Source organism: Carcharodon carcharias, chromosome 12 (genome assembly GCF_017639515.1).
Source record: "Carcharodon carcharias isolate sCarCar2 chromosome 12, sCarCar2.pri, whole genome shotgun sequence".
Taxonomy (NCBI): Eukaryota; Metazoa; Chordata; class Chondrichthyes; order Lamniformes; family Lamnidae; genus Carcharodon; species Carcharodon carcharias.
In genome coordinates this window covers 138,543,397-138,566,630 of record NC_054478.1, presented here as the reverse complement: position 1 = coordinate 138,566,630, position 23,234 = coordinate 138,543,397, and the positions used below count along the sequence as shown (strand labels likewise).

Below are 23,234 nucleotides of genomic sequence, written 5' to 3'. Positions count from 1 at the left end.
ATTGAATGTCAAGGGAAGATCGTTAGAACCTCTCTTGTTGGAGTGTTGGAGATGCTTATTGCTCTGTGGTGTTTATGTTACTTGCCACTTGTCAATCCAAGGCTGAATGTTGTCCAGGTCTTGCTGCATGCAGTCACAGACTGCTTCATTATGTCAGGAGTTGTGAATGGTGCTGAAAATTGTGTAACCATCAGTGAACCTCCCCACTTCTGACCTTATGATGGAAGGAAGGTCATTGATGAACAAACTGAAGATGACTGGGCCAAGGACACTACCCTGAGGAACTCCTGCAGCAATTCCTTGGAACTGAGATGATTGACCACCAACAACCACAACCATCTTCATTTGTGCTGGGTATGACTCCGACCAGTGGAGAGTTTCCCCACTGATTCCCATTAACTTCAGTTTTGCTAGGGACCCAGTAAAGCCATTCATTCATTCATATATACGTGCTCTGCCTGATCCGGTCTTTGGCTCATTGTCTACTGATGCTTCATCCCAGCTGGTTTTCTTGACATTTTTGTCTGTGGAGGTTTACCATTTGCCTTCTGCTCTCAGGGATAGAGTGAGGAGGCAGCTCCCATGCCTACCTCAGCCAGAATGAGAAATCGAATCTGTGATGTTGCCATTATTCTGAACCACACGCTAGCCATCTAGCCAACTGAGCTAACTGCTCTCCCCTCCAATCTATTGAAGCCACACTCAATGAAATGCTGCCTTGATGTCAAGGGCAGTCACTCTCATCTCACCTCTGGAATTCAGCTTTTTGTCCATGTTTGGACCAAGGCTGGAAGTGAGGTCAGGAGCTGAGTGGCCCTGGTTGAACCCAAACTGAGCGTAAGTGAGCAGGTTATTGCCAAGTAAGTGCCACTTGATAGGACTGTTGATAACCCCTTCCATTACTTTACTGATGATCAAGAGAGGACTGATGGGGCAATAATTGGCCAGAATGGATTTGTCCTGCTTGGTCTGGACAGGACATACCTGGGCAATTTTCAACATTGTTGGGTAGATACCAGTGTCGTGGCTATACTTAAATCAGCTGAGTTATGGACATGGCAGGTCCTTGAACTCAAGTCTTCAGTATTACCTCCGAGATGTTGTCAGGACCCATAGCCTTTGCTGTATCCAGTGCCTTCAGCTGTTTCTTGGTATTACATAGCATGAATTAAATTGACTGAAGCCTGGCATCTGGAATGCTGGAGACCTCAGGGTCTGCATACGGCACTTCTGGCTGAAGGTGGTTGCAAATGTTTCAGCCTTGTCTTTCGTACTGACGTGCTGGGCTCCCCCTGAAGGTGGATGGACTAAATGTTTTCACCTCTGTTATTCTGTTTGACTTCCGCCTTGTAGGTGGCGGACAGGCTTTGGGGAGTCAGGAGGTGGGTTCCTCATATACAATATGTCTCAAAAATGAATGGTTTGATTTCAATGAAACTTGGTACACAAATAGGGTACAGCCCAGGTAAAAGTGATTAATTTTTGGCAGAGATGTGGATCCAGATCCTGGATTTTTTTTAAAGAATCCATTAACATTAGAGAGATAGGGTAAATTGACTTTTTCTTTTAGAACGTCGTGGGCTGTTTTATTTAGAATGTTGTTTGTTTTAGAACATTACGAATTGTCTCAGCTGCTGCGGTGCAATTTGTCACAGCTGTCAAAATGCGAGCAGAGTTTTCACTGCAGGTTATTGGATGTGGATTGGCCTGAAGCCTCCTCATTGAGATGGGAGCTCTTAATAAAAAGATTTATTTTTTCATCTTTGTAGTCATAGTTTATCAACCAGGCAGGGCTATGCCTCAAGGAAGAGCTGAGTCATTGTAGCAACATTGAGTTTACACAACATAGCAGAGGTATGCATTCTCCTGCTTCACTTGTTGAGGATGGAGATGTGTGTGGAACTTCCTTCTCCTGTCAGTTATTTAATTGCCCACCACCATATACAACTGGATATGGTAGGTCTGCAGAGTTTTGAACTGATCTGTTGGTTGTGAGATCATTTTGCTTTGTCTATAGCGTGCTGCTTTCTTTGTTTAGGAAGCAGTCCTGTGTAGTAGCTTCACCAGATAGGCAATTCATTTTTAGGTATACCTGGTGCTGCCCCGGCATGCTCTCCTCCACTCTTCATTGAGCCAATGTTGATCCCCCAGATTGACGGTAATGGTAGATTGAGGGCTATGCCAGGTCATGAGCCTACAGATTGTGGTTGAATACAGTTCTGTAGCTGTTGATGGCCCACAGCGCCTCATGGGTGCCCAGTTTTGAGCTGCTAGATCTGTTCTGAGTCTAGCCCAATCAGCACAGCTGTCCACTGAAAATTGAACAGACGTTCAGTACCACCGTGCCCAAAACAACAACAACTTACATTTGCATGGCACATTTAACTGTCCCAAGGTGCTTCACAAGAGGACTATCAATAAAAACATCTTTTACGTTGAGCCACAGAAGGAGATGAAGGACAGATAACTGAAAGTTTGGTCAAAAAGGTAGGTTTTAAGGAGCATCATAAAGGAGGAGAGACTTGTAGAGAGGGTACTCCAGAGCTTAGGGCCCAAGCAGTTGAAGCTAAGGCCGCCAGTGGTGCAGCAGTTAAAATTGGAGATGCTCAAGAGGCCAGAATTGAGGGAGCACAGATATCCCAGAGGTTTGTGGGGCTGGAGGAGATTACAGAGATAGGGAAGGATGAGCTGTAGAGGGATTTGAAAACAAGGGCCGCAAAATTTGATTACAAAGGGCCTGTACTTTTGACCATTGAAATGCTTAAGTAACACACCCCACTGCCTGAGCTGCTCCAGAGGAGCCCTGCAGTACTCACCAGAGTGTGTGGCACAGCTCACTGTGGTCTGCTGCATCCTGCACACTCTTGCCATTGTGAGGGCTCAGCCCTTATCACCAGGTATAAGGTGAGTAGCTGAGGAGAAAGTAGTGGAGATCATGCCCTCTCCGAACGGGCTGTCCGTGATCAGCTCATCTGACAGCGGCACCAGTGAACACGATCCCAATTCCCCTTTCAACAACAGCCCCCGCCGCCTTAACTTCCCTCTGTTACTGACCATCACAACATTCTCTCAGCAAATTGGCTGAAGTAAAAGTCACCACAAATCGAACACTTCGAACCTACTTTATCAAGCAAACCATCCGATATTCCACACAAAGTGCCAGAGAGTGGTAAGGTAGTGGTAATGTCACTGGTAATCCAGGGTTCAAATCCTACCATGGCAGCTGGTGGAATTTAAATTCAATTCATAAAATCTGGAATTAAAAGCTAGCCCCATTAAAGATGAAACCATTCTCGATTGTTGTAAAAACCCCATCTGGTTCACTAACATCCTTTAGGGAAGGAAATCTGCCGTTCTTACCTGGTCTGGCCTACATGTGACTCCAGACCCTCGTCAGTGTGATTGACTATTAACTGCCCTGTGAAATGGCCTAGCAAGCCACTTAGTTCAAGGGTAATTAGGGATGGGCAACAAATTTTGACCTTGCTATCGACACCCACATCCCATGAAATAATAAAACAATTGCCCATGCGCATCCCCTTAGTGCCTGCGTTCTGTGTGCCTTTGCCAGGACTGGTACTCATAGACAATGCCCTCCCAATAGCTGACAGAAGGCTCAATGGAGGAGACTGCCAATGGCCTTACAGGATGACTTCAAGCAGCTCTGACCCTAGAAAGCGCAGCTTTGGAGAATCGCTGCAGCCTGGGCTGGCTGGAGGATGGGCAGCAGTAAGGGCAGAGGTGAAGAGAAAGCTGGGTTGATAGTTTTCGAGCGATTGTATTTCATCAATCATGGATCAATAGTGGATCAATAGCATCATTGATAGTGTTATGCTTTTCAGCAGTGTTTTAGAATTTTATACTTCTTTGTGGACATGAATGGAAAGCCTGCGGGTTCAATTTGTAAGCAACAGACCCAACCATCTCCAGTGGATAAAGACTTAAAAATATAGGAATATAAAATTTAGGAGCAGGAGTAGGCCATTTGGCCCTTTGAATGACTCTTGTACCTAGGAAACTCAAGATCATGGATAAATGTTATGGGATGTTGAATACATAAAGAAGTGAAAATCCATTGGGGCATTTCTAACACATGAGGGTAGCTCCAGCAACACTTCATAAGCAGTAACAGTGCAAAGTTATACAGCAATATTATGTTAGTTTATCTTGCACTGATCAGTTATTACTAAATCAGTAATGATTCCAAACAACAATTTGTGATTATTTTGTGCCTTTATCCCAGTAAAACATCTCAAGGCACTTCACAGGAGCGATTGCCAAGGTAAATTTGACACCAAACTGCATTTACAGAGATAGTAGGACAGATAAGGTAGGTCTTATAGAGCACCTTAAAGAAGAAGAGAGAGGTGGAGAGGCAGAGATGTTTACGGATGGAATTCCAGAGCTTAAGGCCTAGGCAGCTAAGGGCACTTCCACCAATTTGTAGAGCAATGAAAATCAGGGAGCTGCAAAGAAAATTAGGAATTGGAGGAGAACAGAGGTCCCAGAGGGATTTAGGCCTGGAGGAGATTACAGAGACATGGAGGGGGGGGCCATTTGAGAACAAGCTCAAGTTGAGGCATCGCTGGTCTGGAATCCAGTAAATGTCAGAGGTAATGGGTGAATGGGGCGTAGTGCGAGTTCGAATACAGGCAGCAGCGTTTTGGATAAGCTCAAGTCTATGGAGGGTGCAAGGTAGGGATAACCAATAGTCTATAATAACTATAATCAGTCGCCATGGGTGGAATTTTCCCTTCTGGGGACTAAGTGTGGTGGTGGGTGGGTTCCGCGGCACGTTCCCCACTCGGCGCCATGCCAGGAAATCACGGCCAATTTCACGCTCGGAAGCTCATTAATAACGCATCAGCGAGTAGCTCCCCGAGTCACACGGCAGGGCGGGTACTGATTCGTCCGCTCTGCTGTTACCTAATGGGGTCAAACACACACATTACTCTCAGCAGGCCAGCTGTGGGCGGGGAAACTCCTTGATATGGCTCCACCTCAGAAAAAAGCTGCTCCCTGGTTCAGCAATCACTCCCTCGAGGCCCTCATCCCGTGGAGCCCACCCGGATGTCCTCCACCCGAGGGGTGGCTCCAAGAGGCCCACAAGCCTCCCCTCGCCAGCTTGGGAGGCAGTTCCAAGGGAGGTTAGTGCATCGGGCAACTGCCCTTAAAACGCCATCCAGCACAGGAAGATGAATGATCGATCTCACCCGCTCCTCCAGGGCAAGCTAACCTTCAGGTCACTCCAATCTCACACGCCGGTAATGGCATCATGCACTTAAAGGGTCACACTGCTCAGGGGTCTCACACAATATTAGTGGGGGACACATCAGCACTGATTGTCTCACGGGCACTTTAACATCACTGACATCTCATCTCACAAGCTGCACAAACTCCATCATCAGCCCTTACTGGGGAGGGCTGAGCACACACACAGCAAGCATGCATGCCCCCCACCCTCTCCTCAATCTCTTCTTATCATATTCCATCTGCTTGTCTTCATCCAGGTCAAGCTCACCCACAACCGGAGGCTGATATCCCAGATTGGAAGAAGGGACGGCAGACGTCTGGGAGCTGCCCCAGTTTGAGGAGGATGCCACCGAGCTGGCAGGCGAAGACAAAGCTTGCTCCTGTGGTGAAGGTGAGATCGGCCTCTCCCAGAAAGCCAGTACGCATGAGCCCTCCATGAATTGATCACATCCTGATAATCACAGTGAGTGACTTGCAATGTTGTATCCTGCCTGCTTATGACTTAAATCTGTCTTCTCTCTTTTAGAGGCACCAGTACGCCCAGCCAGAGCTCCAGACCAATCATATGCCCCAACCCCCAGGACACCTCAGGGAAGGATGTATCAGATGAAGAACCGTCACTGCATTCACCTTCACCCTCCGCCAGCACAGACACAGGTGGGTCCTAGTTATAGACTAGGCTTGAGGTCACATTGTGGGGAACACTTCACTGACACGTCTCCAGTCGGAGGCAGTGACAGCCCAGGTCTCTGACACTCGGAAAACGGCTGGGGAACAGGCACCCGCTGAGTCCGAGTCAGATGATCAGCTTCTGCAAGCAGCCACGTCTAACATGCTGGAGATGCAACGACAGGTGTTGGAAAATCAGGGAGAGTTGTGAGAGGCAGTCAACAGACTAGAGCGAAGGTGGAGGAGTCCATCCGCGCTCTATCTGATGTCACAGCTCCTCCACTGATTCGTCCACTCTGCTGTGACCTAATGGGGTCAAAGTCCGGGCCACTGGAACATACACGTGAGTGCCTCGAGGTCTCCATGGGAAGGGTAGAGACCACCTTGGAGACCTTGGTCAAGCAGATCCTGCCGGATTTGTGCTCAGAGCTGCACTGTATCGCTATAGGCATTGGTGGAATCCATCAGTGGCTAGGCAGGAGGGGGTGTGGGGCACCTTGACCCCCCCTCCAATTGCTCCTTCTCAGAGAGTCAGGCAGGGGTCCTCGGGCACCCACAGGGAAGAGGACCAGCAGCTGGAAACCACAGGGCTATTCACCCAGGTACCTCCGAGAGGGTCCAGTCGATCCCAATCCACTCTGCCTGTGACCCCCATCACCTTCATCTGTACAGGCCAAGGAGGGTGCACATGTCCCACAGCAGGAGACCCAAAGCAGGCTGGGGCACAAACTCACAGATCAAGGTGACCGAGATGCAACCCTGCTCGACATCTCAATCACACAGAGCTTGGGAGAAGTTTGGACACATTCATGAGATGTGCCACCTCACCACAGGCTCTCCTGCAAACTCTGATCCGGTATACCGATTAAACTCAATTTGCACTTCAGCAATGACTGGATGCCCTTTGGCCCATTATCCATGCTAATTGGAGAGAGCACTTTAGAGGCTTTCTTTGATGATCTGGCAGATATGCAGCAGCTGTGCTTCCCTAACAATTGCCTACATTTTCCGTTCTCACATTCCTCTCTGTTAATGCTCAAATGGAGCAACTGTATTGAGATGCCAATGACTCCTGCAGTCTCTCATTAAAGCGCGCCAAACAACAGTGGCTCCAATTGCACTTCTCAGGGAAGTCTTCCTCTTTTCTCTCTGCCCTGACTCTGTTTCGACGTTGTGACTCTAAGCAGTTTGAGGGTGCCCCCAAAAAAGCCCCTCAGTCCAGCCATGGGCTCCTCCCACACTGCCTCAGATCCCTCCCATGCAGATTCTTTTCTAGTTTAAATTTTAAACGGCGCAATAACTTCAGGTGGTGCTGCATTTCTACTTTGAGAACAGTTTCGAACCTCCCCCTGTCAGTATTTGGATCCCTCCAATCTTCCTGGAACTCCACAGTATGCAGGAGGACCTCCGTCCGGTTATTCTCCAGCCTCCCTCATAACCCATTGTCATTGTAATGGTACTCCAGCCCTCCCACCGTACCCATCACCATTGATGTCTCCATGTCCCATGTGGACCTCACCCCTTCCCATTTCAAGGTTGTGTGTAAGGTGACATACAGAGGAAAGCCCCCCCCAAGACAGCTTTCAATCCACCCTCACCTTTTATTCCCTTTTCCCCCTTTACAGGCTGCAGATGTCTCCCCGAACCATGACCATCCCAACTACAGCCCAATAACAAGCCATACAACCCTATTGCCACTGACTGTAAGACAATGACCACGCCCTGCACACCAGCTGTACCTTAACCCAATTGAGCACACATGCCTTGTCCCTCTCTGGAGTGGGATAATGATGTACGTGCTGTAGCCTTGCAGTATGGCTCACAAAGCCCCAGGGCTACCTTTAATCTCTCACCCGACCTCCTGGGCCCAGAACAGGGACTATGGTCTTTCAATAAACTCTCCCATTCCCCTTCATGATGGATCATAACACAATCTACCTTCCCCCAAACCCCCAACTCCATGAGTCTCTGTGTAACCTATCCCTCTTGTGTGCACTAACACAACCCCCTCACCCTTTGATTCCCATTCACTTTCTACGTCTGTATTCTAGTCTTCCATATCAGGTCCAGCTTCCCTACCCTTGGCCTCCTCTCTACCTACCATCATTTCCACTCTCCCATTGACCCCATGTCTCTATCATCCTCCACCCCCCCCCTCCCCCCGCCGTCACAACACTGGTCTCTGTCTCAGAGTGCAGTCCTGCCTGAGACACTAAGTACTAGCCTCCCAGAGTACAGAGACACCCACCATAAAGAGACATTCCCTACATCCCTACCGGAGAGACTGCAGCAGCACCATTTCAGGTAGGCTTGAATGTCACATTAACCTCAAAGTCACAAGTGAAGTGAGGCCACTTATATCCAGTCATTATTTTATCAGGTCTAATTTCCTGCTGGTGCAACATGTAATTGGGAGGGGGGAACATGATTCCGGTGAGCACCATTTTTAATGAGCATTCGTGACATGGTAATTTATGTAAATGAAGTTCCCACTATGGATCATCAGGTGACCCAACCCGCCATCAACCCACATGAAAGTGGTGAGGGGAAAATTCTGAATTGATTTCCTGCCAGCGGGATTTCAGCTTCTGGTGTCTCTCCAAATTTTCCGCTCCCACCTGCCACCAAAGCCACCGCTGACAGGACCGGAAAATTCCACTCCATGTCATTCACTACTGCATTAGAGATAAGTGGGAAAGGTCTATTTTTTTTCCCAAAAATATACTTTATTCATAAAATATCTGAAAGAACATGACAAAACATTTCTAAACGGCCATCACAAAAAGTACAAACATTTTCAACTTTTACACATAGATCACGAGGTGCTTCAATACAATCAATGATTATTACAGTCATTTCAACATGGGCATTACAGACAGTCAGACAGTGCGATGGGATTGGAGTTATCGACAAACTTCAAGTTGAACTCTGAGGTGCTTCAAAACAATTATAATTCAATTAGTATTCACTGCATACATTCATTGTGAGCTGTACAGCCCGAGGGGTCTATACAATTCCCAGCCCCTCGGTGCTCTGTGGCAGAAAGGCCTTAGACAGAGACCCTTTCCCATTGCACCTTTGCGGCGGCTGCCCCAAGATTTAGTGCATCCCTCAGCACATGGTCCTGGACCTTGAGATGTGCCAGTCTGCAACACTCGGCCAGGGACAACTCTTTGCACTGGAAGACTAACAATTTTCGGGCAGACCAAAGAGCGTCTTTCACCGAGTTGATGATCCTCCAGCTGCAGTTGATGTTTGTCTCGGTGTGTGTCCCTGGGAACAGCCCATAGAGCACAGAGTCCTGTGTCACAGAACTGCTCGGGATGAACCTCAACAGAAACCACTGCATCTCTCTCCAGACCTTTTTTACAAAGGCAGATTCCACAAGGAGGTGAACAACAGTCTCTTCCCCACCACAGCCACCTCGAGGGCAACATGCAGAGGGGGTGAGATCCTGGCGTGTAGGAAGGATCTGACAGGGAGGGCCTTTCTCACCACCAGCCAAGCTACATCTTGGTGCTTGTTGGAAAGTTCTGGCGATGAGGCATTCTGCCAAATGACTTTGACAGTCTGCTCAGGGAACCATCCCACAGGATCCACCATCTCCTTTTCCCTCAGGGCCTCTAGACATTACGTGCCGACCACTGCCTGATGGACTTGTGGTCAAAGGTGTTTCTCTGCATAAATTTTTCCATGAGGGACAGGTGATACGGCACGGTCCAACTACTTGGAGCGTTCCACGGCAGCGTGGCCAGACCCATCCTTCGCAATACCGGGGACGGGTAGAACCTCAACACGTAGTGACACTTGGTGTTTGCATACTGAGGGTCTATGCACAGCTTGATGCAGCCGCACACAAAGGTGGCCATCAGTATGAGGGTGATGTTGGGCACGTTTTTTCCCCCTTTATCTAGAGGCTTGTACATCGCGTCCCTGCGGACACGATCCATTTTCGAGCTCCATTTAAAGCGAAAGATGGCTCGGGTGATCGCCATCATGCAGGAGTGAGGAATGGGCCAGACCTGCACCCAGCAATTCTCAGCCTCACACCTGATGACCAGGTTCTTACCTGCAATGGAGAGGGAGCGTCACTCCCACATGCACAGTTTTCTTTCCACCACAGACACTCGCTCCTTCCAGTTTCTAATGCATGCCCTAGTCCCTCTGAACCATACCCCCAGCACCTTCATCTATTTTACCATGTGCACTGCAGTGATCAGAAGCAGAGGCTGCAAGAGTTGTAAACATTGGTAACCTTCTTAAGGTCTGGGCGTTATTAATTGCCATACACACACCTACCAAAAACCCAATGGTGCAGCTCAACAGGAAGGGCTCAGATTCCATCAAGTAATTGTGGTACTGTGTGTTCATTACATGTCAACCACATTTCCATCTTGTCTTCTAGTTTAGTGCCTCATTAGGTGCTTGCAAAGTATGAAATGGGCTTGGCGATGCACTGTGACTGGCAATTTTTCTAAACCTTCCATTACTGCATTCGCATCACACGCAAAACCAGTTGCTATTAAATCAGTAGCACTTCCATTTTGATTGGGAGTCATGAAAGGCAAAGTTAGGATCAACCAGGGAAAATTATGAGAATATTTCCCCCCCAAGTTAATAACCTTTGAGCAGGCTCGATGCCTATGATGCCTCTCTTCAATGTTTGTTCCTTGTCTTGAAGTGTTGAAGATGGCTGCAAAAGAAGCAGCACAAGGATAAGGATTATCAAGAGAACAAGGGCTAACTTACCATCAACAAACTCACTCTTCCCAAAGCCCATGGAGCACCTACATCAGGGGCTGGAAAATATGTATACCTGAAAAGCCTTTTTTTTAAAAACAAAAACTATTGTGAGCTGCAAATCAAATATTCAAACCAAAACACATGGCAGATGTCTCTGCTAGAATGTGCTTGTATAATAAATAAAATACGAGTGTTGAATTTTTCTACCAATCGGAAAGAATTGAAAGTAAAATTGACCTAATTCTGAATTATTGCATTTTTTGCTAGTGTTTTATTTTATGTTTTCCTTGAATCTCCAGTATGTGCATATTCAGGGTGCTTAGTATTTATTTTATTTACTCTTTCATGGGGCGTGGGCATCACTGGCAAGGCCAGCATTTGTTGCCCATCCCTAATTGCCCTTGAACTGAGTGGCTTGCTCAGACATTTCAGGGGGTAGTTAAGATCTGGAGTCACATATAGGCCAGACCAGATAAAGACTGCAAATTTCCTCTCCTCCAAAGGATATTAGTGAAGCAGATGTTTTTTTATGATAATTGATTACAGTTTCACAGTCATCATTACTGAGACTCACTTTCAATTCCAGATTTTATTAATTGAATTTAATTTAAATTCTACCAACTGCTGGGGTGGGATTTGAACCCATGTCCCCAGAGCATTAGCCTGGGATCTCTGAATTACTCAGCTAGTGACATGACCACTATACCACCATCCTCCCCTATGGGTTAGCCTTTTATCCCCAAAATAAAAACACTGATCTCATTTTTCCTGACAATATTTTGTTTAGGTTTTTTTCATGATAATGCAGATAAGATGTAAGAGTGTGACATGCAGCTGTGCAGCCACAGGTTGCTGTTCTGTGACCAAGATTGTCAGAAGCCAGTGCATTTATAGGAAGCATGTGTTGGAGAACCAACATATCAGCTTGATAACCTGACACAGGCCCTAATCTCCATTCCACCTCCAACCCTGCTGGGAGCATGGAATCACTGACTATCCTGTTGTCTCTGCCCAACAAGGAAATACTGTCAAGCCATTTAGCAAACCGTGAAGATAAAGTTAAAAGCAAAATATTGTGGATGCTGGAAACCTGAAATAAAAACAGAAAATGCATGATAAACTCAGCAGGTCTGACAGCATCTGTGGGGAGAGAAACAGAGTTAACCTTTGGAGTGAGAAACAGAGTTAATCTTTGGAGTCTGTCTGGCTCTTCTTTCTCTCTCCACAGATGCTGCCAAACCTGCTGAGTTTTTCCAGCATTTTCTGTTTTTATGTGAAGGTAAAGTGTTGTGCAATGGGTTTATTTGGTGTCTCATTGGTGAGATCTTGAGCCTTGTATGTTTGAACATGAACCATTTATTGGTAATCCTTAACTAAGTACATAACCCAGTTACTGCCACGCATGGTGCTGATCCCATGCAGGTTCCTTTTAGACTGATCTGAGTCTATTACCATGTGACTCTATACATCATACATGGGTGGTGCTATTCTCCAGCCCCACGTTAACCCTTTCACTGCTGAGCACATTTATATTACAATCGCATGCAGGCACATACAGCATAAAGTCCTCTTTCTGTACTCACTCTTCTCCACAGACCAGTGGAAATGGAAAGACTTGAAAGAACTGTTATTTATATGTTGCCTTTCACAACCTCAGGATGTACTTTTGAAGTGCTGTCGCAATGTGGGAAACAAAGCAGACAATTTTGTGCACAGCAAGCTCCCACAAACAGCAATGAAACCCTGGATCATCTTTCTTCAATGATATTGGTTGAGAGCAAATATTAGCCAGGACATTTATCTCTATTATATTATCATATTTTTTAAAAACTCCGCACAACAGGTTTCCTTATATTCCAGTTATTGACTAGATAGATAAAAGCAGAGCTAGCCTTCACTTTTCAACAGGAATAAAACTGCTCGACAACTGACCAAATATAGTGGAACAAGCTGAGATAAAGGGATGAAAGTTAAAGATAAGATTTTTTAAAAAAAAACAGTTAAAGAAAAATGTCCTTAAGCAATAAGCTGAGATATTCACCCTCTGGGCATATGAGCCGAATGAGATAAATATTAAAGCTGGAAATCCGACAAGCAAAACCTTTTGATGAAGTGATTTATTTTACTATCATTCGTCCATGGGCTTTCCCGCCACGGACTTAATCAGGATGGAGGCAGGAAGGTGGTGAGGTCCCCACTCATCTACCCATTCTCCCACCCTATTAAATGACCCCCTCCCCCAATCCACTCCACCCCCACCGAACTCGCCACGGGGGAGGAGGGCACAAGATTCAATCCATGAGGTCAGCGGAGGACACAATGCAGGCAGAGCCACAGGATCCCCTCCTTGGAGGTCAAATCCCACCCGCACCACCCCCCGCCCCCCCCCCCCCCCACTCCCGGTGAGGGTGGTTAGATGTCAGCTTCCCCCACGACTTGCCCCTTGGTGCAAGGCATCGCCCCACCAGGTTTGGCTGAGATTGAGTTGAGGAGCTTGCCAACAAACAGGCAGGCAGGCATCTTCACTCTCGTAGATTTTGCTTTTGCTCTTCATTCCGAAAAAGCCAATTCCCATTCAATATTAAAAAAAAATAGCATTTTCATCGCTGAGACGGGATCTGGGTAGCTAAAGAGACGTGCACGTGTCATTGGGGTTTTAATGTGTTGTGAAGCAAAGGTGAAACTCTCTCGGGCAAGTTAAAAGGCCAATTGTCTTAACCTTTTCACCTATAGAGCTTTTCCCCCCCGCCTGTGTCCACCTCTTTTTAACAACAATTTCAACTGAATACAAAGCGTCCCTGTAACAGGGGAAAAGAAGGAACATTTTAAACTCCGAACCTGCTGTGGATTTAACTTACAGAGATCAAAACTCTACCTCGGCTAAAGGCTGGTTAAAGTTAAGCACTGACCCTTTCGCCCAAATGCAAATATATTTGCTCGCTTATCAAAACCTGTTACACATTCCCCCCTTTTATTTCCAGTTTCCGGTGTTAGCGGGTCTTCCCTCTGTACCTTTTGTTAAGGGTGTAAATGCTCAACAGGGCGTCGATTTTCTTGCTGATTTATCCCCGGAGGCGGGATTTTACGGCCCCGTCGCGGTAGGGCGAGCGGGCGGGGCAGTAAAATACGGCGAGCCGTTCAAAAGTCCGTCGACTTCGGCGGGACCGTCAAACTCCATTCCAGGGGCTCAGGAAGGCACTGTGAAGGGGGACCGGCAAAGTGTCAGTGCTGATTCCAAACACAAGTGGCTTTCGAAGCCGTCGAAGTTCCACCCAAATACTGTAGGGGGAAGCACGGAACAGGAATGGGGTGAAGTTAAAGGCACAGGCATCAGGAAGAATTAAAATGTAGATCGCGGGGGTCGGGGGGGGGGATTAGGGTGCAAAGGGGTGGCACTCGAAATCAAATCCTTCATTTAACAAATCTACCTTTATTCTCAATTAAGTCCACAAATGTTTAACAATACTACTATATACACCACTGAGCCTTGTATCTCATTCATTTCCACTTTTTAATTGACCCATTTTATCAGCACTGTTAATTTACACAAATTGGCTACCACATTTCCTACATTGCAACAATGGCCGCAAGTCACAAGTCCTTCATTAGCTGTGGAGTGCTTTGGGGGCATCCTGAGCTCCTGAAAGAGGATCTGGGGGTGTTCCCTCCATTGTGGGAGCGCTCGTGGGATCATGCTGTGCCGAATTACCTTAGTCTCTCAATCTGTTTTAGCCTTTGGTTTATAACTGAGATAAATTGTATTTGGATGTTGCTAAGAGATTGTGTAACGGTGAAGGGCTCTTCACTGTCTTAGTCTCTCTCCAACTTGCTCCCTCTCTCTCTCTCTGTGTTGAAACACTTCCCCATTTAAAAAGTGCCTGAGCTCCTGAAAGGCGTATAGAAATGCAAGTTCACTCCTTCCTTCCCCCCTACACTTCACTGACTTTTAGGGTTGCCAATCCTTCAGGATTGGCCTGGAGTCTCCAGGGAAAAGAAACCAATCTCCAGGACACTGCTGTGTGCAACCCTGGAGAAATATCATCAGGATATTAAAATAGATTTTTAAAATAATTTTCTTTGGACATTTCTCTTTACCAGATATAAAAATATTGAAAATGGGGTAAAAAAAAAGGCTGTTTGGTTGACGGTCAAGCATCATCCATTGGGTAATGAGTTTGCTTTCCAATTGGTGTAGGAAGGCAGTGCATCAGAAGGATGGTTGTGTTGGCTGACTAATGAATATAGCTTGGTAGCAAGTCATGTGATGAAACCTCCAGGAATACATTTAATCACAGTTGGCAACCCTACTGGCTTTTGAAACCCAAGTTACCAGGAGAAGGGACCTGGCCTAACAACTTCTACTTAGCCCTGGTCCAGATCAACAACTGAGAGCAGGCCAAAGCCTGTGGCCTACTCCTAGTCCAAACAGGAACCCATTCTGTGGAGAATCCAAGTCCAGATGGAATCACGGTCAAAAACATAATGGGCTAAAGCCTCCATTCAACCCCTGCTATATCCCTATGTAAAAACAGTGCACAGGCAAGTGCTAAAATTCCAGTATCGACCCTGCCAAACAGAAATCATTAGTCACACAAAATTCCAAAGCAAAATCTCTATTCCACCAGACTCTCAATTAACATTTCTCCAAAGCTCTGCACATTTTCCGGGTATCTCGTGTTTACAACAAGAGCAACAACTAGCATTGAAATAGTGTACGCATGACAGTTCATCCCAATTCGCTTCACAGGAGTGAATATCACATCTGCCAATGAGCCCCAGGCAATGTTAGGGCATGTGGCCAAAAGTTTGTTCAAAGAGGTAGGTTTACAGGAGGAGAGAGAAGCAGAGAAGTTTAGGGAAGAATTTCCAGAGCTTAAGGCTCTTAGGGCCATCTATCTTGAGGTGAAGGAGGTTGGGGATACACAAGAGGCTAGAATTAGAGGACCACAGACATCTCAAAGGACTGGAGGGGGGAAAGGGGTTTAAAAGAGGAGGAATTATCAAAATAGGAAAACCATTGCATTGTGGGCATATCATTGTCACTCTCTGACAGGCCAGGTAAATGCTGGTAATATAGATTGTTTACATCAGCCATTGTAAAAATACATCTGTACCACATCTCACACCACAACACCCTTTATTGTTTAGCAAGGAGCCTGTTGTACTGTTAAATTGCAACGTAATTAATTTACTTAAAATTGGCGAGTGCCCCAGGGCTCTACATCATAATAATTAAAAAGTGTTCATGCTAATGAGCTGGAGGATTATTTGAGGCAGACACTTACACTAATCCTGGTGTGTTTAATTACCATTAGAGCTCACTATCCCATTTTTATGAGTAAAACAGCAGATCCTCCCATTCACAAAACTAGCTGAGCCAAGTACAGCATTAGAGAGGAACTGCCGACTGTAAATGCACAGACTTTATGAGGTAGCTTAAAACTCTTGCAGTTGTGAGATCAGCAACTATTAGTTGCCCATGCAAAAGCTAGTGGAAACCTGGGATTCTCTCCCCCTGCAAGCTGCTGAGGCTCAGGTGATTGGGGGGATGGTGCATTTGCGGGGGGCACATTGGGTTAATTGGAAACTTCAAAACTGAGATTTTTGTTGAGCTAAGGGTTACGGGACTAAGGCAGGTAAACGAAGTTAATACATAGATGTGCCACAACCTAACGGAATGGCAGAATAGGCATGAGGGGTTGAATGGTCCAGTCCTGGCCACTACAATGGCAACTCTTCCAGGATCAATCTTCAGCGTGTGCTGACTCAGCTAGGACTGGACTACTGGCACTCGAATGAGTTTCATTCTAATTGGGCGGAGCGCAGAGATCTTGGAGGATTATAGGCCTGGAAGAGGCTATCGAGATAGGGGGGGGGGGGGGGGCGGCGAGGCCATGAAGGGATTTGAATGCAAGGGTGAGAGTTTTGAATCAAGGCATTATTGAACCAGCCACAATGTCTGTCACAAATCAATCAACCTGCTGACGGTCATTGTCCAAACTCACACATGGAGGCACTTGGGTGAGTCAATCATGTGGAGATGGTGGTGTAGTGGACTAGTAATCCTGAGGCCCAGGCTAATGCCTAGGAGCCATGAGTTCAAATCCCACCATGGTACCTGGCAGCAATTGCCTTCAATTGATAAATCTGACTCCAAAGTCACACAATGTGGTTGAGTCTTAAATGGACTTGCAAGCCACTCAATTCAAGGGCAATTAAGGATGGGCAACAAAAGTTGGCCTTGCTGGTGAAGCCCATGAAAGAATAAACATTTTTAAAAAGAGGGCACCTGGTAGCTTGAAATAGTGAGTCCGCATCCTGCTGTGAGCAATAGGTAGTGAAGGCAGAGGTGGTATAGGGTTGGTGGCCACTCATTCTCATGAGCATTTACTGTCTCACTCTCTTGTTACGCTGCAGGTCTCTGGTCCCTGGAGTATAAGCAAGAGCTGACCAGTCCTCTGTGCATCGCTGCAAGACATGGTTACACTGACTGCCTGCAGTACCTGCTCCAACGAGGAGCCAAGCCCAATATGATTGTGGGGACAAAGAGCGCGCTACACGCAGCCTGCGAGAACGCGCACACAGACTGCACGGAAGTGCTGCTCGAATACGGGGCCAACCCCAGGCTGCTGACAGAGGAGGGACTGTCCCCCTTGCACCTCTGTGACACCGCGCAGTCCTTCTGGTGAGTGACATTGGTCAGAGCTGGTCGCATCGCCATTATGCAATATGGCGGCAGATAAAGGGTTAAAAGAAAAAAAAACATTACATTTAAATGTTGCCTTTCACTGCCTCAGGATGTCCCAAAGTCCTTTACAGCCAATGAAATGCTTTTGAATTATAGTGATTGTTGGAAGATAGGAAACACAGCAAGCAATTTGAGCACAGCAAGCTCCTGCACCCACAGTGTGATCCTGACCAAATAATCTGTTGGTTGAGAGATGAATGGTGGCCAGGACACTAAGGGGAATTTACCAACTCTTTTTCGAAATTGTGCCACAGAATCTTTTGCATGAGAGACCAGCTGGGACCTCAGTTCAACTTCCAGCAGTGCAGCACTTCCTCAGTACTGTATTGGAAGAGTTGCCCAAGATTTTGTGCCCTAGTCTCTGGAGTTAACCCTAACCACCTCCATAATTATAATTGTATGCATGGTATGGGTGAGCAAGATGTGGTCCAGTAAAACTTGTGGTTAGATGGAAAGATAGTTATTGGGAAACGCAGCATTAAGACACAAAGTCACGTGGGATTGGGTGGCACAGTGGACTAGGGCAATGTTCTTTCACTTCTGGGATATGGGTTGGGTCAGTCCCAAACCAAAACCTAGTAAAAATATGTCCACAGCACAAAAAATCTATATAGTTCAGCATGAAATGGAAATTGCTATGTGTTCTTGATGTCTTTTGGTTTCCAGGTGTTAGTAATAATCACACTTTAAGCTGGGAAAGATCAGAACTCTTTAGCTCTAACTTGCAATGCTGCCTGGTACAAAAGAAGGACTGGCTTAAACTGGTTCTGCTACATGTCACATCAGTCTCTAGTGCAGCCATGAAATGTGACCCCTTGGAACACTTACGCCTAATAATTCCTATCTAATTATCTCCTAGCCCTTTTACAGATATTTACAGATAATATAACAATATATAATAGAAATTCAACTCTGATAAAAGCAAAATACTACGGATGCTGGTAATCTGAAACAAAAACAGAAAATGCTGGAAAAACTCAGCAGGTCTAACGGCATCTGTGGAGAGAAAGACAGAATCCATATGACTCTTCTTCAGAGCTAAAGAGAAGTGAAAATGTGATACTGTTTAAGGGGGTTGGAGCAGGTGAAGCTGGATAGAAGGCCAGCGATAGATGGGGGCTAAGGAGAGATTGACAAAGATGTCAAGAACAAAAGGACAAAGGGATGTTAATGGTAGTGGTGAGGGTTAAAGGAGGTGCTGATGGTATTATGCTTTTATCAGAGTTCAGCAACTTCAGACCATGAACTCTCACCTCCATCCTTAACCCCTTTTTTATCCCCTTTTTTTCAATATTCATTTTTTATTTTTATTTTTTATCCACTTATTTTTATTTTCATTTTTATTCATTGTTTTATCCCCTTTTACCCAATTTTAGATCTTTTCCCCCCACCCCACCCCCGGTAGGGCCATCTGTCACTTGTTCATGTTGTTCTTTCCAGAGTGATTACCCTTGTTCTGCTATTATCACATTCTGCTTTCTTACCTTAATGCCACCATCAGCACCTCCTTTAGCCCTCACCACTAACATCAACACCCACTTTGTCCTTTTGTTCATGACATCTTTGTCAATCTCTCCTTTGCCCCGCCTGTCACTGGCCTTCAATCCAGCTTCACCTGCTCCACCCCCCTTAAACAGTTTATATTTCATCACATTTTTACTTCTCTTTAACTCTGAAGAAGAGTCGTACGGACTCAAAACGTTAATTCTGTCTTTCTCTCCACAGATGCTGTTAGACCTGCTGAGTTTTTCCAGCATTTTCTGTTTTTGTTTCAGAAATCCCACTCTGCCTGGTTTGTGAATAGCAAAAAATCCCTGGTGCAGTTGTATAATCATGGGGTTAATTTTAACTCAGAAAAACAAATGAGTTTGGCTAGGGTGGGACTTTAAAGTGTTAAAAATCTGAAACAGGAACACAGCCACCTTGAACTCACCCATTTCCTGTTTTATCAGAAATGGGGTGAGGGGCAGGCAACCAATCTGCTCTCAGGAGGATGTCAGTTGATGAAACCCTGTAAGAAACATAGACACAGGAGGAGGCCATTCATTCCCTCACACCTGTTCCACCGCTCACTGGGGTCATGGTTAATTTGCGACCTAACTCCAGGTCCACACCTTTGCACTATATCCTTTGGTTAACAAAAATCTATCGATCTCAGGTTTAAAATTATCAATTGATCTGGCATTTACTGCCGTTTGCAGAAGACAGTTCCAAACTTATACTACCCTTAGTTTGTCAAAGTGTTTCCTTATTTCACCCCTGCAAAGTCTGGCTGTAATTTTTATATTCTGCCCTCCAGCGCTGGACTCCTCAACCAGCGGAGATAGTTTCTCGCTATCTCCTGTACCTTTACCCCTTAATACTTAAAAACTTTGACCAAATCACCCATTAACCTTTTAAATACCAATGAAAACAATCTCTCCTTGCAATTTAACCCAAGGAGTTCAAGTATCATTCTAGTTAAATCTGCACTGCACTCCCTACAGGACTTATATAATCTTCCTAAGGCATGATCCCCAGACTTGCTCACAATAACTCCAGGTATGGCCTAACCAGGGCTTTGTGTAGCTGAAGCATGACTTCAACACTGTTGTATTCTTGTCCTCTTGATATAAAGGCCAGCATTCTATTTTCATTTTTGATTACTTTCTGTACTTGCTCATGGCATTTTAATGATTTATGTCCCTGGACCCCCCAAGTCTGATTGGACTTCCACTCTTTCTAACTTTTCACCATTTAAAAAGTAACCTGTTCTATTCTTTTTAGGTCCAAAGTGGATGAACTCACACTTGCCAACATTGAAATTCATTTGCCACAGTTTTTCCCGTTCTCTTAACCTGTTCATATCTCTTTGTAATTTCATGCTTCCATCTGCACTATTCACAATGCCACTGTGTCTCTTTCTATCCCATTACGTAGGTCATAAATAAATATGGTGAATCGCTGAGGCCACAACGTTACTCCGAATTTCGAAATTGGACCTGCCTCAGTCATGGAAGCAATGGAAGTATATGCGACGCTTGTAGTTAATTCGTGCAGTTTAGATACAACATAAATAATAACAACTTGTATCTCTATAGCATCACTGTCCCACAGAGTGTTATCAAACAAATGTGCTACTGAGCTGCATAAGGGAGATTGTGGTGTAGTGGGAATGTCACTGGACTAATAATCTGTAAACTCAGGCTAATGTTGTAGTGATTTGGGTTCAAATCCCACCAGAGCATCCAGTGAAATTTAAGTTCAATTAATTTTTTTTAAAAACTGGAATTGAAAGCTAGTCTCAGTAATGGTGACCATGGCAACTGTCATCAATTATTGTAAAAACCCTTCTGGTTCACTCATGTCCTTTAAGGAAGGAAATCTGCCCTCCTTAGCTGATCTGACCTCCATGTGACTCCAGACCCTCAGCAATGTGGTTAATTGCCATCTGGCAATTCAAGGGTAATTTAGGAATGGGCAACAAATGCTGGCCTTGCCAGTGAACCCCACATCCCAAGAAAGAAAGCATTAGGATAGGTGACCAAACAATTGGTCAACAAGGTAAGTCTTAAGAAGCATCTTAAAGTAAGGAAGGTTTGGTTGGGGGGTGGGGGTGGGAGATTTTAGGCAGAAAATTCCAGAGCTTGGTAATATTGAAATATGAGGGTAATCCATTCTCAGTTTCCTACCTTCCATTTAGGTGTGCGAAACTGCTGCTGAAGTTTCGTGCAGATGTCAACCAGTTGACTGAGGAGGATCAGGAGAGTCCCTTGCATGTAGTGGCCAGACGGGGTCTGCACAATCATGTCCACCTCTACCTAAGATACGGGGCCTCTGTGAACGTCATGAATGTCCACCTGGAATCACCGCTGGGCAGCGCCTGTGCAAGTGCGTGGCGACTGGAGAGCCAGGGGGACTATCTCCAGGTGTGCAAGGTCCTTATTATGTACGGTGCCAATGTGAACTCTGTAGACGACGAGAAGCGGAGTCCACTCCACAAGGCTTCCAAGAATGCCAGCCTCCAGCTGGTCCAGCTCCTGCTGAGGCACAATGCGGATGTCAATGCCATTGACTACAACGGGTGCTCTCCTCTCGCCAACGTGATCCAGACTGCGCCTTTTAAAGAAGAGCTTAACCCTCAATGGACCGTCCAAACCTTGCTCAACTATGGGTCCCGCAGGGTGTGGCCAGCTGCCTTTCCCAAGGTAACAGTCAGCGCGGTATTTACCAGAGAGCCATGCAAAGGAGCCGACTCAGAAATAGGTAGCCATGATATAGAAATTTAAATTAGAATGAGCATAATGGCTAATTTAGCCTATCAAAGGCCTCTCCCATAATTGTCTCATCATGGCATCTTCACAACAACAACTTAAATTTATATAAGTGCCTTTAACATAGTAAAATGTCCCAAAGCGCTTTTCAGGCAAAATACCAAACAAAATTTGTCACCAAACTGCATATGAGTTTACAAAATAGGAGCAGGAGTAGGCCATTCAGCCCCTTGAGCCTCCTCTGCCATTCAATCAGATCATGGCTGATCTGTCTGCATTAGGGGATATTAGGTCAGATGACTGAATGCTTGGCCAAAGAGATAGGTTTTAAGGAGTGTCTTAAAGGAGGGAAGCAGGGTAGAGAGGCAGGGAAGTTTAAGGAGAGAATTCCAGAGCTAAGGACCCAAGCAACTAAAAGCATAGCCACCAATGGTGGAGCAAATTCAAATAGAAGATGCTCAAGAGGCCAGAGTTAGAGGAGCATGGAGATCTCGGACGCTTGCAGGGGCTGGAAAAGATTACAGAGATAGGGAAGGGCAAGGCCATGAGAGATTTGCAAACAAGGGAGGGAATTTTAAGATTGAGGCATTGCCAGGCCAAGAAGTCAATGTAGGTCAGCAAGCATAGGGGCGATGGATCATCAGGACTTGGTGAGAGTTAGATACAGGCAGCAGTACATTTATTTCCAATACACTTCTCTCTATTATCTTGCATTGTAGATTAATCAGAACATTTTTCACTCTTTGATATTATCTGTGTCTTTTCACGAATGAGCTAGATATCTTGGCCCAGTTATTGGCAGTCTACAAGGAAAAGCCTCCATTTTAAGAGGCTGCGGTGCTTGAGTTTAACTCTTCTTATTCCTTGTTACTCCCAAGCACACTGGTTCATGCTGTGGTAACCAGCAGCCTCATACCATTGCTCACCTGCAATCTTCCTGGATAAAAAGGCCGGGACTCATCTTAAGTTTCTCTTAAGAGACCTCATCCAAACTAAAGTAACCAGTTGAGGATTGGTGAGAGAGCTCGGGCTCATCAAGGTAGCTCAGGGCCTGCTGCCAGCTCTAGACCAGAATATGAAGAGCAACCAGGAGAAATAATCCTGGCCTCCTTTCCTTCTACCTAACAAGGGACGCTAGGGCCTCAACTAGTGCTTCAACTAAGACTGAGCTACTCAGCATCATTCAACCCCCTCCTCCCTCGCCCCTCTCCTCAAGTGATAGGCCACTGCTAATTCTGGGAATACACATCAAAGAAATACAGTCATGGTTCCGAGCCCACTGAGATCCTGGGCTGGATTTGCCGGGGAGGCAGTGACAGGCGAGGAGGTGGGCAAGCCTGAAAACTTGCGCTGGAGCGCAGCATGTCAGTTTCCCAATGCGTTACCCCCTGTGTACGATTTTTCCAGAGGCGGCATCTCAGGGAAGAGGGCTGCCCACCAGGAAGGGTGGGGCATCAATTAAGCTCATTATTAATGCAATGGAGTGGCCAAACTTTCACACATCGGGAATTTCCCCAATGCTGCATGTGCCCCACACTGTGTCAAAGCCTCGTCCAGGAGGTGGTGAG

General features: G+C 45.9%; 1 protein-coding gene across 1 annotated transcript in view; it reads left to right on the top strand.

Annotated features, from left to right (window-relative positions):
* The window catches only part of asb18 (ankyrin repeat and SOCS box containing 18), a 38,811-nt gene that overhangs the window by 10,805 nt on the left and 4,772 nt on the right, over window positions 1–23,234 (top strand). The window contains exons 2-3 of the mRNA XM_041200283.1: window positions 17,083–17,350; window positions 21,096–21,600. Coding sequence (XP_041056217.1) covers window positions 17,083–17,350; window positions 21,096–21,600 — 773 coding nt within the window. The remainder of the gene's footprint in view (window positions 1–17,082; window positions 17,351–21,095; window positions 21,601–23,234) is intronic.